The 14698-nt window shown below is 35.9% G+C and overlaps 3 protein-coding genes across 5 annotated transcripts in view; all 3 read right to left on the reverse strand.

Annotated features, from left to right (window-relative positions):
• Positions 1-2108, reverse strand: part of calcoco2 (calcium binding and coiled-coil domain 2) — a 10380-nt gene extending 8272 nt beyond the window's left edge. Inside the window, exons 1-2 of the mRNA XM_016450280.1 lie at positions 1886-2108; positions 1339-1539 (exon numbers count right to left, since the gene is read on the reverse strand). Coding sequence (XP_016305766.1) covers positions 1339-1512 — 174 coding nt within the window. The 5' untranslated portion in view covers positions 1513-1539; positions 1886-2108. The remainder of the gene's footprint in view (positions 1-1338; positions 1540-1885) is intronic.
• A 995-nt stretch (positions 2109-3103) lies between these two features.
• Positions 3104-12969, reverse strand: stx4 (syntaxin 4). Of its 3 annotated transcripts, none has more exons than XM_016450284.1 (11): positions 12493-12969; positions 11775-11882; positions 11462-11561; positions 11228-11302; positions 11065-11135; positions 10839-10947; positions 10509-10582; positions 5190-5327; positions 4919-5029; positions 3612-3679; positions 3104-3490 (listed from the first exon to the last, which is right to left on the reverse strand). In XM_016450284.1, the coding sequence occupies exons 1-10, from the start codon at positions 12520-12522 to the stop codon at positions 3614-3616; spliced, it is 882 nt and encodes a 293-aa protein (XP_016305770.1). In that variant the 5' UTR covers positions 12523-12969; the 3' UTR covers positions 3104-3490; positions 3612-3613. The 3 variants fall into 3 exon arrangements, with proteins under 3 accessions (XP_016305770.1, XP_016305768.1, XP_016305769.1); XM_016450282.1 differs by lacking the exon at positions 3612-3679 and adding an exon at positions 4750-4828 and having other exon boundaries at positions 12493-12968; XM_016450283.1 differs by lacking the exon at positions 3104-3490 and adding an exon at positions 4750-4828 and having other exon boundaries at positions 3662-3679.
• A 192-nt stretch (positions 12970-13161) lies between these two features.
• LOC107660871 (tubby protein homolog) overlaps positions 13162-14698 on the reverse strand; it is a 4670-nt gene continuing 3133 nt past the window's right edge. The window contains exons 11-13 of the mRNA XM_016450310.1: positions 14545-14643; positions 13609-13780; positions 13162-13503 (exon numbers count right to left, since the gene is read on the reverse strand). Coding sequence (XP_016305796.1) covers positions 13370-13503; positions 13609-13780; positions 14545-14643 — 405 coding nt within the window. The 3' untranslated portion in view covers positions 13162-13369. The remainder of the gene's footprint in view (positions 13504-13608; positions 13781-14544; positions 14644-14698) is intronic.

Here is a 14698-nt window from a genome sequence, read left to right on the forward strand (position 1 = left end):
TGAAAGGGAACGTCTCAGGTTACTTATGTAACCATGGTTCCCTGAGTAGGGAACGAGATACTGCGTCCTCTAGGCTTCCCGCCATGCTTCGAACGCAAGCTTCAGACAAAGAAGTGAATGACATGTTCTCCCGGCGCCTATTTATACTAATAGTCGCACCGGTAGTGATGTCATGGGCTGTCGCCGGCCAACGTGTTGTTGGTGTTTTTTCAATGTATGCTTCAGACACAGGCCACGACGAGGCGTTCCCCATAGCGACCCCTAGAGGACGCAGTGTCTCGTTCCCTACTCAGGGAACCATGGTTACATAAGTAACCTGAGACGTTTTTCTGACACTTGCCACTGGCTCTGATGTCTCTGTAGTGGTTGAACATGAGGTAAAATTCGTTTTGGGTATATCAGGTAATCTTTGGTCTCATGAATCTATTATTTCTTCCAGGTCATATCGTTTTGGCTGAGCACAAAGTTATGTTTCATAAATTATTTATTTATTAATCGTAATACAATGCTGACTTTGTTGCATACATTTGACTGAATTGTTTGCTTTAGTCTTTATTTCCTATTACATAAGTCTCTTATACTTTATACTTATACTTTTATAGTGGCTATTATTGTTCATTAAAACTGACATTTAACAAAAAAGGCAGAGTTGTGCTTGTCATATTTCATTTTATTATACATACAGTGAAGATAATCAAAGTATGTGCACATATTACCTAAACCACATATTCATGTTTTGTTTTTAAAATGAAAACGAAAAGAGGGTTCATATTTTGAAGAAAACGAAAAGGCAGTGGTGTTTATCATTTCGTTTATTGTAATGCGTGTACGCGTTGCATGAACCACATTTTTGTGGCTATTAATATTTTAAATGAAACAGAAAAGAGGCAATTGCCGTTTGATATAATATTTCGTTTCACTGTAATGTATGTACATTCTCTGAACTACATTTTTGCGGCTATTAATATGTTTAAATGAAAACAAAAAGAGACAGTGGTGTTTGATATCATATTTCGTCGTATGTAAATACATATAGTGTACTACATATAGGCTATAGTGTAGATAACCGGAGTAAGGCGAGCTGAATGACGTTATCAAGTACGCTGCTGTTCCTCACGTCCCCGGGAGTTCGCACTCCTGAGTCGAATTTGCGAAGTCCGAACTTTGCGTACTTGGTATTGAGAAACGGCCCAGGTCATGCAGTCTCCACTAATGAGCTGATGAGTTGAATCAGGTGTGATAGATGAGGGAGACATACAAAATGTGCAGTACTCCAGGACAGGTTTGAGAACCACTGCAATACAGGAAATATAGTGTATGCTGTTACTTCTTACACACCTTATAGATACCGATCCAGTCGCTCGGGTTGGGCTGCACAGCACCAGTCAGGGTGTACCGGCACGTAACTGCGGTGTTTGGCGGATATGATGGAGGAACATCGTTGAAAACTACCTGCGAGTACGAAGTATCCATTATAACGGGGGCCGTCTCTTCCTCCGTTCCGTCATTCATCCCGTCGTTTATGTGGGACACAGTCACCTTTCAATGCCCCAAACGATTATTTTAGTCAAAAGCTTCTTTATGCTTGGTTTTGCCGTTGTTGAGTTATTCTTTCACTTTCATTTATGTAAGGGCGTAACGAGGACAAACAAAAGCGACTCGACTGACAACATGCTAGATTTGTTTGGTATATTTGGCATAGGTATGTAATAAAATATTGTTTAAACACAAAAAAGTGTTTAAGTAAACACGACACGGCTTGTAATCTTAAAATTAAAACTTTTTATAGTTTCAAATCAGTATAAAACATTGGACAAACCAACGCTTTGGCGTGTTAATTTGGTGATATTTTCACAATAAACAACTTCCATAAATAAAATATTACCTGAACCTCCTTCTGTCGCAGTCCAGACCGTGTTGAACAGGCGGCGAGAGATACACGGCAGTTGCTATAAATGGGAGCAAACTAGTAAACACAATCTGGGAGATGTAGTTCTATGCGCAGGTCGGTGCCACCTACGACTGTCCAAATGAAACTACTGGGGATTCCCGTGTATTATGTCATCCAGAGCTATGAGTTATGAGGAGACTACAGTCTCATGGTTTTTCCTTCTGGAGCATCAGTGAGCGTTTGAACCTTCTGTAATAGTTGCATATGAGTCCCTCAGTTGTCCTCAGTGTGAAAAGATGGATGTCAAAATCATACAGTCATTGGTGGAAAGAGTTCAAATACACAAAAACGCTGGAAAACTAAATAATTTGTGGGACCTGAAGGATTTTTTTTTTTTGAAGAACAGCAGGCAGTTTAACTGTTCAGGTTCAGTAAAAACAAGGGACTCAAGAACAACTATCACTAAACAAACAAACAAAAACAGCTGTGGCTCATTCAGGTAACTAAGAACACAATAAAGGGGATGTAAACTTTGTATGTAAACTTCTGACTTCAACTGTATATCATCCAATCAGTTGTATTTGAACAGTAAAAAGGGAATTCAAATATCAAAATTATAAAAAAATAGGATAAGACAAGAAAAATATTACAAAACAATCAAATATATAATATGTACTTTATTTAAAAATTACAATTTTACATAAGAATGAATTAAATGTGTGGCAGTATGTCTACAGGCTGCAAACTGAAACCAAATAAACTGCATTCTTGGTGATCTTGACATTTATAGTGCCACACAGTGGGTACTCCATATATTACTGCTCAAGAAAAGGCACCAAGGTTTAGGCACTAAACAAGTAACTGTACATAATCAGTTCTTAAAAGTGCATGTCTTTACTGGGACAGAGCACAAATGAGTTAAAATATTCATACATATGTGACATGTCATTGTGTGACCAAGAGAAGTAGTATTTTGAAAGGTAGTTACTATAATGCAAAGCAGAGTATAAAATTAGTTGTTATATATATATATATATATATATATATATATACAGATCACCATGAATGCTATTTTAGTGAATTTCAGGTTTGAAATGGCATTACAAAACGATAAATCACAACAGATAACACAAAATACATCTTATAAACATATTAGGGCAAAGACAAATAGCCCATCACTCAGAGTTCTCGAGCTTGTCTCCGAATGGAAGCGTTATATATTAGGAATCTCATTAGCATTTCTTCTTCATCTACCCTATATGACCATGTTTTAGTGTTGGTGTTGCAAATGAAGTCCACCATCTTGGAAATACAGTCAGTAAAGCAATCGGTTAATTCAAACCATTTTTACCATGCAACTTTTTAAATGTCCAAGTGGTGCAGCAGACACATTTTCAGGAAATGATAGGACAAAACAGCTAAAACAACAGATCAACAATTAAAAATTTAAGCAAATGTAGCTACCAAAACAGTTGGGATACCAATAATGGTCATGTTTACACATGGCGATGTTGTTTGTTAGAGGGACTTCAGGAAGACAGTTTAGGAAGAAAAAACCCAGTGCTTGATGGGCAAAAAGAAATCTAATAAAGGAAAACACTGTAAAGAAAATGGATACATGATTTAAATATCAAATAACTATGAATAAAAATGACAGAACTAACAAATTTGGGCACAAAGGGATAGTTCACCCAAAAACTAAAATTTGCTGTTTACTCACCCTCAGGTCAAGATTTTTGGCTGAAATGGTGATCCTTGATGATTCATAAAATGCAAGTCAGTTGCTGCCTGTCATTGCAAAAAAAAAAAAAAAAAGGCATATCAAGAAACACAAAATGAATACCCCTGGCTGCTGATTATATCCTGACAATATTTTGAGGTCTTATGAAGCGAAATGATCAGTCTGTGCATGAAACTAAACGTTTTTTTACAACATTATTACCTGTAATCCATAGCCTCAGTTAAATGGTCCTGAGTGATGTCCAGTTTGCAAACAAATCATTCTTTTGAACCGGTTGAACTGAACTGTCTGAAACAGTTTGTGGTTTGAGCAGCACAGATCTACAAGTTACTCAATCAAAACTCACTTTTGGACGTGACTGACAGTCAACTCCGACTTGAAAATCAGCCAAAATATCGGTGTATATGATTCTATGATGTTTTTTGCCAACTCATTCAGCGATCCAGTCCTCAAACAGTCATTGAAATGTGAAAACAGTTCTGACTCGGACTGAAGAGCCGGTGATGTGTGCATGAACCAAGCACTTGTATGAAGGGGCGAAATTAAATTATTTAGCGGATGAACACAAGTTTAGTCACTGTATATGCATTAGACATGTAAAACATCCACATTTCAAATTATTATTGGGTGCTTTAATAATACAATTGCATATATGTTACATCCTTGCGTGATTATGTAAAAGAACTATTGAACTGAAACAGCTAATTGAACGAACTGTCCGAAAAAACTATTTGTGGAAAATAATTGATTTCCCTGTTGGCTGAGGCTATTGATTACAGGTAATGTTGTAAATAATGTTCAGGTTCTTGTACAGACCGATTGTTTCGCTTCATAAGAGCTCAGTATATCGTCAGGAGCCACAGGTGTTCATTTGGTGTGCCTTGATATGATTTTTTTTTTATTCTCAAAAATGGGTTTTTTATTCTCCACTGAGTTGCATGTTATGAATCACCAAGGACCATGGTTTCAGCTAAAAATCTGTTCTACTGAAGAAAAGAAAATCACCTACATCTTGGATGGCCTGAGGGTGAGTAAATGTTCAATTTTGGGTGAACTATCCCTTTAAATAGCTTGCATAAAGTTAACATTCAAATTCAATACAATTGATGGAACTTACCTCAACCTAAACTGACAGCCAGGATAATGGCTATTATTACAATTAAAATAGCAAGGCATAAGGCAATCCATAATTTTTTCTGTGAAGAAGAAATGTGATAATTCACACTGGTCAATGATGTAATGATATTATGTCAATAAATAAATAACCATATTAATAAGTTACTCACCTTGTGCACTTTTTTTGAAGTTTCTACAGCAGCAGCTGTGTCGGCAACAGCTTTCTCCACGTAGTTATGGGAACTCTTAATGTTCTCCTCAATCCGGTCCACCATTTCACCCTGAATTTTTATTTTTTTTATTTCACGTAGAATACAGATTTAAATTAAAATATGGACAAAAATAACATTAAATGAAACAATGTTTTTTAAATGATAAAACATCATGGTTTTTAATTTACTAGCCATCTGAGGAATGAACTAACCAGTGTGTTCATCTCACCTGTGCTTCCACCTCCATTGCAAGGTACTGAAACATATCATGTAGCTCTTTAATACTTTTCTCTAGCTTGATTATCTCATCATGCCGTGACTCAATCTCGTTCAGAGCCTGTTTGGTAGCTTTAGCATCATTCAAAATCTGCAAGAACAAATTGATTTTTAAACAAGGGTTCAAGACACTGAACAGGATTTTTCATGTGATCACATCATGTGACATATAGGACACTATGGTGAAATGTTTCATGGTGGTGATGCTTCGTTTCAGGCAAAGGGGGTGTAAGGGTTCTGAATATATGAGCTGAAGGGCAAGAATGACAGTAATCAAAAGTCTAAAAGAGAAGTGGAAATCTATAAAGGAGGTACTGAAAATGAGGGGCATTTACTTCTAGCATTGCTTTTAATGATGTTGACAGCCCAGATTTCCTTTATCTGGAATAAAAAGGCAATAACACTAAAAGATACTTTGTCCAAAGGTGCCCCCAGCATTCTTAGTTCCAACTGTAGGTCTTTGCCTAATATTTCTTGTTTTTACCGCTTCACAAGAAACTCTGAAAGAGAAGGGGCAGAAAACAGGAAAATGTCCCTATTTATTATAAATGATTATATCACTAAATAGCCGGATAGGCTAATCAACTTCATCAAAAGCAAGAAATAACAATTACATTTTAGATGGAACAGTTCCCAAAAGGATCTTACCAAATGAAACGCATCCATTCCAAAGAAAGCAAAAGAGAAGACTAGAAATGTGACATTTAAAGGGTTAGTTCACCCAAAAATGAAAATTCTGTCATTAATAACTTCGTTCATCTTTGGAACACAAATTAAGATATTTTTGAGGAAATGTGAGAGCTCTCAGACCCTACATAGGTCAGCAACGCAACTGTAATGTTCCCAGGTCCAGAAACGTTGTAAGGACATCGGTAAAACAGTCCATGTGACATTAGTGGCTCAACTTCAGTTTTGCAAAGCTACGAGAAAACAAATGAGCGCAAAGAAAACAAAAATAACAATTTATTCAACCATTCTTCTCCCCCGAGTTACGTCTTCCGCCATTTTGGAGAGTACCCAAGAGCGTAATCGACGTAATCAGCGTTGTTTACGTTCGGGGGAGAAAGTGCGCGCGTGAACGTAATCTGCGTAATCAGCGTTGTTTATGCTTAGGGGAAAGCGTGCGTATGTGTTGTGATACTCTAAAATGGTGGAAGACATAACTCGGGGGAGAAGAATTGTTGAATGAATTATGTTATTTTTGTTTTCTTTGCGCTCATTTGTTTTCTCGTAGCTTTGCAAAACTGTTTACAAAAAAGTTGAGCCACTAATGTCACATGGACTGTTTTACCGATGTCCTTACAACGTTTCTGGACCTGGGAACATTACAGTTGCGTTGCTGATCTATGTAGGGTCTGAGAGCTCTCACATTTCATCAAAAATATCTTAATTTGTGTTCCGAAGATGAACGAAGGTCTTACGGGTTTAGAACGAAATGAGGGTGAGTAATTAATGACAGAATTTATCAAAAATATCTTAATTTGTGTTCCGAAGATAAACGAAGGTCTTACAGGTTTGGAACGACATGAAGTTGAGTAATTAATGACAGAATTTTCATTTTTGGGTGAACTAACCCTTTAAGTAATCAGAAGACTAACAGAAGACAGAATAATATCACTCTGTTGTAGTCTAGAGGTGGGCAATATGACAAAAATATCATATCACAATTTTTTTTCCAGGAAAAATCATGATTCATGATTTTAATCACGATTCTTTGTCATGTTGGTTTTACTATTTTGCGAGTTGTTTGAACAGTGCAGCCAAACTAATTTCCCCATTTTAAAAACAAAGCCTTATAAAGTAACAAAATATAAAATAAGAAAAAAATGGCAGACATTTAGGCCAAAGTGGGCAAAGATAAAAAATCACAATGTGAACAAATACAAATAATATACAAATAAAACAAACAGTGCTTTAATTTTCAGGTACAGTAGATGTATTTAACAGTATCAAATTATATATTGATTCTTATTAAAGCAACTGTATTAAAGTTCTTCAGTCAAGAGCAGTGAGTGATTTTTCTCTTTGTGTTTTGTTGTTTTATTAACATTCACAGGGGTTAAAGCAAAAAAAAAATGCTGAGCCTGAACTTTTTTCCGGGGGTTGGGGGTTGCGGGGGTGGACACATACACAGGGTTATTTGGCAAACCAAAAAAGAAAATGATTTTCCTTGAAACTTACTAGTAACGTATCTGCCATTGCCGTTAGCCCTTGACAGGCTCAGACTACAGATTATGGTGGGATATTTGAAACAGCAATACCAAGAAAGTTTACTCACTACAATATGGTGCAAACACGTGTAACATTTAGGATGCTTTTGATATCAAGTTTTGCTGGCTTGCTTTGTCCTTGACGGTACAAGATGACCTACAATCTAAAACATGACATTTCTGAAATTGTTTTGTTCAAAAGAAATAATGGTAAATTAAATACTAGGAAACTAATATAAAATAGGAAATATACAAAGACAGTTTACTACAGAAAACTACAGTTCAGTTCAATTAACAACAACAAAAACATTAAAATGGTCCAAGAACTGGTAACTTAAACAGATACTGCAAAATAAAATGCAGTTTTTTTCTTTTTGCACAACTTTTTTGGTTTTCAAGGACTAAAATCAGATCTCACTTATCAATGTTGTTATTATCTTTCAAATTCTAATAAATAAACTAATAAAAGAAAATGGCACATACAGTCTTTACTGGTAAATTACCGTTAAGAGATCATGTGTGAACAGGACCTTTTAAAAAATCCCGGTAAATTTGTTCCGATTCTATGATTTTCATTTTAGGGGGGCTCAGCCCCCAATGAGGGTAATAATAAAAAACAATAATAAATATATAAATAAATAAAAAATTTGACTAATAGGGATGGTTTACTAAACTTATTGCAGTATTCCACTGTATTGCTTAGATAGGTATAACATTTGAGTACTGAATAAGCCTTCCTGATCTCACACACACACACACACACCTGTTTACTGTAGTTACAAACACAAAATTTTACTGTTTGCTTTTCTAGTACAACCCTCTTTCTTTAGCTCAAGTATGCAAACCTCTTTGCACATGCACTGTAATATGTATTATATTGAAAGTTAAATTTTCAAATGAAAAATGGCAACGTCATCGTTTCATAAAGTATGCGGTTTCATTTTTGCTGGAGGAAACAGCTGTAGTGTGATGAGGAAACGCAGCGAAATTTTACAGTAGATGGGGAACCGATTGCTCCCCCATGATATTTTGTAAACTGTATTTATGACAAAGAACTGTACAGTTGCAGATATTATAACAATCTATCGATAAACACACAACTTGCCCTCTGTTTCTCGCTCTGCGTTTTTTTTCTGCATAATTTTTAGGGGGGCTGAGTAGTCATATAGCCCCCCCTAAAAGTGGCCTAGCAGCGCCCATAGTTCTGCCAATCATATCGTTCTTAAGGAGATGGCTTGATTACTCTGAGCTGTTTACAAAGCTCCGCTGCTTTTTAAATAGCTTTTCTATGTAAATATGATGCTAGATGGAAATCTTTGACCATTGCGCCTCGCAGCTTTTTCAATCTGTTGCGCTCGAGACCCAGGCTTCTTTTCCATTCATCAGCTGCGACTCTGCAATTGGATACTATTATGCGCGTCTCGTGTTTATAAGAGCAAAAACTTCTGATTGGCTAGTAATGTTAGTTTGGTAGAGTGAAAGCTGTGTTCCTCTCATACATTGGTAGGCGAACTCATGAACTCGAACATGATATCAACAAGTATTTTTAATGTAGGACGACTATCTTTTTTTTCCTGCAGCCAAACGCCGCACGCCGGAGATCCGGCATGGTGCCGGAGAACTTTAAGCCCTGCATTCAAGGGATAGTTTATCCAAAAATGAAAATTCTGTCATCATTTACTCACTCTCAAGCTGTTTTAAACCTGAATGAGTTTCTTTCTTCTGTTGAACATGAAAGTTATTTTGAAGAATGTGGTTGACCAAACAATTTATTTTTTCCTACTATCAAATTCAGTGGGGACCAGCAACTGTTTGGTTACCCACATCCTTCAATATATCTTCTTTTTTTGTTCAGCACAAGAAAGAAATTAATACAGGTTTGGGATAACATGACAGTGAGTAAATAATGACAATTTAAAATTTTTGGGTAAACTATGCCTTTAATAACAAGCATCAGCATGTTTAGTACTATTAGTCTGCTGTCACTTTAAGACCTGCACACATCTAATACACAGGCACCCATCCACTTTTCTCTCAACTATTTACTTCAGACATAACCAACTTATATGTAAACCTTGTGTTTTTTTAAGGGGTCATATGATGCAATTTCAAATGTTCCTTTCTCTTTGGAGTGTTACAAGCTGTTCGTGCATAGATAAGATCCCTAAAGTTGCAAAGACTAAAGTCTCAAACCCAAAGAGATATTCTTTATCAAATTTAAGACTTGTCCACGCCCTCCTAAAACACCTCGTTTAAACACGCCCCCACATGTCTACGTCACAATGTGGGAAGATTTGCATAACACCGCCCAAATGTTCACGTATTCAGATGTGTGCAGCGCATTTTATGGCGGACAGTTTCCTGAACCTGCAGAGTAGCCTACAATGCGTCTAAAGCGGGGCAGTTCCAACTTTGCAAGGACAGTCTGGCACTTCTGACTCACAGCCTGTAAGCACGCTTTCATATTTAAAGTATTTGCCACTGATAATGTTCTTTTTAGCAACGTCATATGACCCCTTTAACAATATTAGTGCAATCAGACGTGAAAGAAAACTTAGTCCAGTAATCAGTGCACACTGTTTAACAGGCTTTTTAGTGTGCACGCGCTTCAGGTGTAGGCTACGCGTTAAAAAAAAAAAGCGCATGCCAGAACAGCACGTGAATTAAATGTTTAACCGGCAAGGCTATAAAAACAGAGACAAATAATATACTTTTTGGATTGCAAATAAGTGCAGTGTCCTATGAGTGTAACTCTGCTGCTGAGATAACATTTGATGTGAATGTATGTCGCATTGTACAGTATTCAGATGGAGGCGGCAGAACTGCAACTGATAGAATGTGCGCTGTAGCACGATACTACGATATCTCTTCAATAGCAGATCGTGGATATATTTGAATCATCCACAATCAAAAATCATGATATCACAAACCCCCAGTGTGGACTGTTTTCTTCAGGTAATTGTAGAAGAAAAAAAAGCACTGAATATCAATTGGCACAATGCAAGACTTACACTTGTGCATTCAAAACAAAGCATGCACAGTACACAATACAACACACTCACATTTTGCGTGAAAACATCAGTTTGTCCACTCTCAAGCATGGATTCTAGCTCTTCATCTGTCACATTGTTACCAGCTGTAACGGAAACCACATTCACATTAGTTTTATTTATCTTGTCGAAATAATGCAAAAGAAAGCTATGTTGCACTGACTAATACTGCAGTAGTCTTGGACTTGTACTGACGCCTAGCATTGTGGATCATACAAATGGAAACTCTAAAATCAGGGGGGAAAAATTACATGGTGCACATTTAAAAAGGCTATTATGAGAGACCTGTGTGATAATGCTAGTATTATCAATAGACTAAAACAAGACCGAAAAAGCACATACTGATTTTGAGTTGTCTTTGTATCCTCTCCACATTTCTGTCTCTGTATTGGGCTTGAATTGTATTACAGTGACCCATCACTTCCAGAAATTCACGGGACAAAACACCATGCTTTTAAAGGATGTTGAGGAAAAAAGGGAGGAGCAGATTATTCTGAGCCAAAACAACACTGTTCATGTATTATATTTACAAATATTTATAATATACGTATTAAAAAAAGCAACTGACCTGGGTTCTCCTCATTCTAACGTTTATTGGAATATATTTGTCTTCACCTTCAGATTTCTTAGGTTCAATGCCTGTGACAAATTTATTGTTTAATTTTTCACATCCAGTAGGTCCAGCGGAAAACGTTCAATAACAACCACCTATGTTTATTTATCAGTCTCACTTTTTAACTTCCTTTGGATCTGGCTGGCCATGACTTTGATGTCTTCTCTGAAGGACTGCAGTTCCTTTTTCATACCTATTGGCAAGGAGATTTTTTAAATACATTTATTGATTTAAACATTTTGTTGGATCATAAAACTTAAACGGAAAAACAAATCTCCATGAAGAACCATTTTTTATTTCATAGGAATGTGTTGAAATATAAAAATACCCAAACCTAAGCTGAGCAACTCACTTTCCTCTGGAAGTGCGACTCCTAACACCGTTTTCTGTTTGTTCTCCAATTCAGACACCTTCTTTTTAATTGTTTCAAGTCCCTCTCGAATCTCCTGAACCTATATAGAAAAAAGTAGGGTATTATTAAGTGAATTAAGTTTGATTCAGAAAACATTGCAATCCTAACCCACACGATTTAAGTAACAAAAATGTAATTCATGGTGAGCAATTGATGCCACAAGGTCACAAGTATTTGTGAGTTTGGAGGTAGTGACTCATTTCTGGAGCTGTTTACACAACAACCCCACAATTCCCTAATAATTCATGTAAACCTTTTTAAAGAAAGCCTCATTTTCTTTCTCTTCGTTTGCCGAGCTCCCAGATCCAGGCTTTATCATGAGAGCCGTGGTTTCTTCATCTTCATCTGAGGCATCAGCAGTCTAGTAAGAAGAGAAGAAAAAAGTATACATTAAGAATTTGTTATACGTTTGAAATATTTATTTATAAACTGTTGAATTCACTTACTCGTGTTACAAATGAGGGGAAAAGTGTCAGACACAGTTAAGAGCACATCGTTTTGTGGGAAGAAACAGGGCTATAAACGGATGTGATATTAAACTTTTCTTCTTGAGGGTGTGAAATATCCAATGGTTAACTAACAGTGCTAAATATGACTGAAATTAGTTCCATTTCAACAGTCATTTATAAATCTTTGGGCTGAAAAAAAAAAATCACTGAATCAACTGCAAACATTCTTGGCTGCTAGTTTGTTTGTAGACTAAATAGAGTTACACCCCACCTACACTGCAATACTATAGCGATGGTGGTGCAGAAGGGTGTTAGCTTCCAATTTGTGGGATTTGACTGATGATTTTTTTTTTATAATCTCTATAAAGACACATAAATAGTCACATAGCAGCAGACTGCGAGCCGTGAGAATATGTGAAAGTGTGAATAAATCGCAGTTGCAGCTGTGGGTAGAGTATCCGCGGGTTAGCCCGTTAGCACGCTAGCCGGTTTCCTGAGTGCACTGCCCTACTTTGTACTCACATTGCCCAATTCTTTGGTCCGGTCCCGCATTCTCGTTGTATCTTATATCCAACTCAGATGAAAAGTTCCTGTCTTAAGAGGCGTAGCTCATCTGTCTGCAAACTCAAATTTGCAAAACTCAAAACCAAAAAGAGGGAGTTTCCATTCAAAGTCACATTTCACGCCACCCAACTTCCACAAATAACTTTCAGAGCAGATTGTTGATGGGCGCTGAGGTGCCTAAATTACGATATAAAAATAATACTGATGAACTTCAGTTATGCATAGAGTTCAAAATGGGGCGATGTAGATGTATGCGAATTTGTCGCTTTCTTCTTCTGTTTGTTTGCAGAGGTATGAAAAACGATCAAGGCTTTTACTGCCCCCCGCTGGAACGATATATAGGCCTACTATGTTTATTATTTCACTATGGCGAAATATAATATTCCACTCGGATCTCAAATATCTCAATAAGAAAGCAAAAGCGTAATAAAGGTCTATGGTGAATGTAACTTTATGAAGAGTAACTGTATTATATAGCCTTATATAAATTCAATCGGTTTTTATTTAACAAGGAATGTCAATCTTTCTTTTTTCATGTAAACAAAGGAAATGAAAATATCTAACTAAATTATTTGCTTAAACAGTCTTGGAGAACAGGCAGTTGAAATGAACAATTAAAGAGAGAATAAATACAAAAGAAATTCATACATGTCTAATTGTAGAATCATAATTAGTACAACAGATAAATGATCTACTGTACATTGTAATTTGTGGATAATATTGTGGATAATAGCAAAAACCTAAAGTTCATTAAAATGACTGCAAGAACATTCAAATCTCAAATTAATGCTAAGTTTCCCTTTTTGAAAGAACAGAAAATACAGATGAATGACGCTCATTCACAAGCCAGTTTGCCATCAAAGGAAGACAAAGTGATGTCAAATGCCTGGAGAGCACACATGGGAAAGCTGTAGTCCATGGAAAACACATCTTCTGCTACCCGCCCAAACTGCATCACAATGTAGTCCACTGGAGAGAGATATTCATTGATATTAGAATTAGGAATTTTAATATTTTTGTATATGATATAATATAGCAACTACAAATACAAAATGAGTAAAAAGAATAGCTCACCATTATCTGGATGGACAATTTGAAAGTTTTTCACAGATGCCTGAGTAACTCGGCCATGAAAATTCAGCACATATGACTGAGTTTGCTCATTCCAGCTGGGTGATTTATTTACAAGGGTGACAAGATTTTCTTTGTTTCCATTCTCATATCGGGTGAGCAGAGACTCCAGCTCCTGGGACATGCAAAAGAGATTTCATTTTCATTATATATAAATATATATAAAACAGCTGATTTAATCAGTGAAGCAAACACATAATTCGATTTTATCTGAGTGAAGTGTGACAAAAATTTCCAAGACATAAAAAACACTACCATTCAAAGGTTTGGAGTCAGTTTTTTCCTACATTTATACAGGAAGTGCGCATTAAATTGGTCAAATGTTACATTAAAAGAATACAAAAGAATTCTATTTCAAATAAATGCTGTTCTTTTGATCATTATATTCATCAAAAAAATCTTTAAAAGAAATGTATTTCAGTTTCCCAAAAAATATTAAGCAGCACAACACTGATAATAATAAAAAAAACATGTTTCTTGAGCACCAAATCAGCATATCAGAATAATTTTTTTGAAGGATCACGTAACATTGAAGACTGGAGAATTTGGCAGCTGAGAATTTAGCTTTGACATCACATTAATGAATTACATTTTAAAACATATTACAACAACAACAACAAAAGTTATTTACTAATTACAATATTTACAATACAATTACAATACAAAAATGTCACAATATTACAATTTTCACTCTATTTCTGATCAAATAAATGCAGCCTTGGTGAGCATAAGAGACTTCTTTCAAAAACATAAAAAAATGTTTTTTTTTAGGCCATGTAGGACCCCAAACTTTTGAATGGTAATATATATCAAAAAGAAAAAACGTAATATTGCGACTGATTATCAAAAAAAAAAAGTGATCAACAACATAATACTCACACTTTTTGGTCGAATAACAACTCTCTCATCATTCTCATGCATACCAGGAATAATTACTGTCATTTTTCTAGGTCCTTTGAAACCCAAAACATTTTTCTCCTGTGTGACAGTAAAGAACAAAGTAAGATTTTTTTGCAATTAAAACATAATAAAT

The sequence above is a fragment of the Sinocyclocheilus anshuiensis genome, unplaced genomic scaffold (genome assembly GCF_001515605.1).
Source record: "Sinocyclocheilus anshuiensis isolate Anshui unplaced genomic scaffold, SAMN03320099.WGS_v1.1 scaffold2562, whole genome shotgun sequence".
NCBI classification, from domain to species: Eukaryota; Metazoa; Chordata; class Actinopteri; order Cypriniformes; family Cyprinidae; genus Sinocyclocheilus; species Sinocyclocheilus anshuiensis.

Excerpts from the sequence above, each read along its gene's own strand:
- stx4 (XM_016450282.1), bottom strand. The coding sequence starts at position 12,522 with ATGCGGGACCGGACCAAAGAATTGGGCAAT. Across the intron at positions 10,948-11,064 it reads TTAGAATGAGGAGAACCCAG|CATGGTGTTTTGTCCCGTGA; the intron begins GTCAGTTGCTTT and ends ATCCTTTAAAAG. Across the intron at positions 5,328-10,508 it reads CTGATGTTTTCACGCAAAAT|ATTTTGAATGATGCTAAAGC; the intron begins GTGAGTGTGTTG and ends TTGTTCTTGCAG.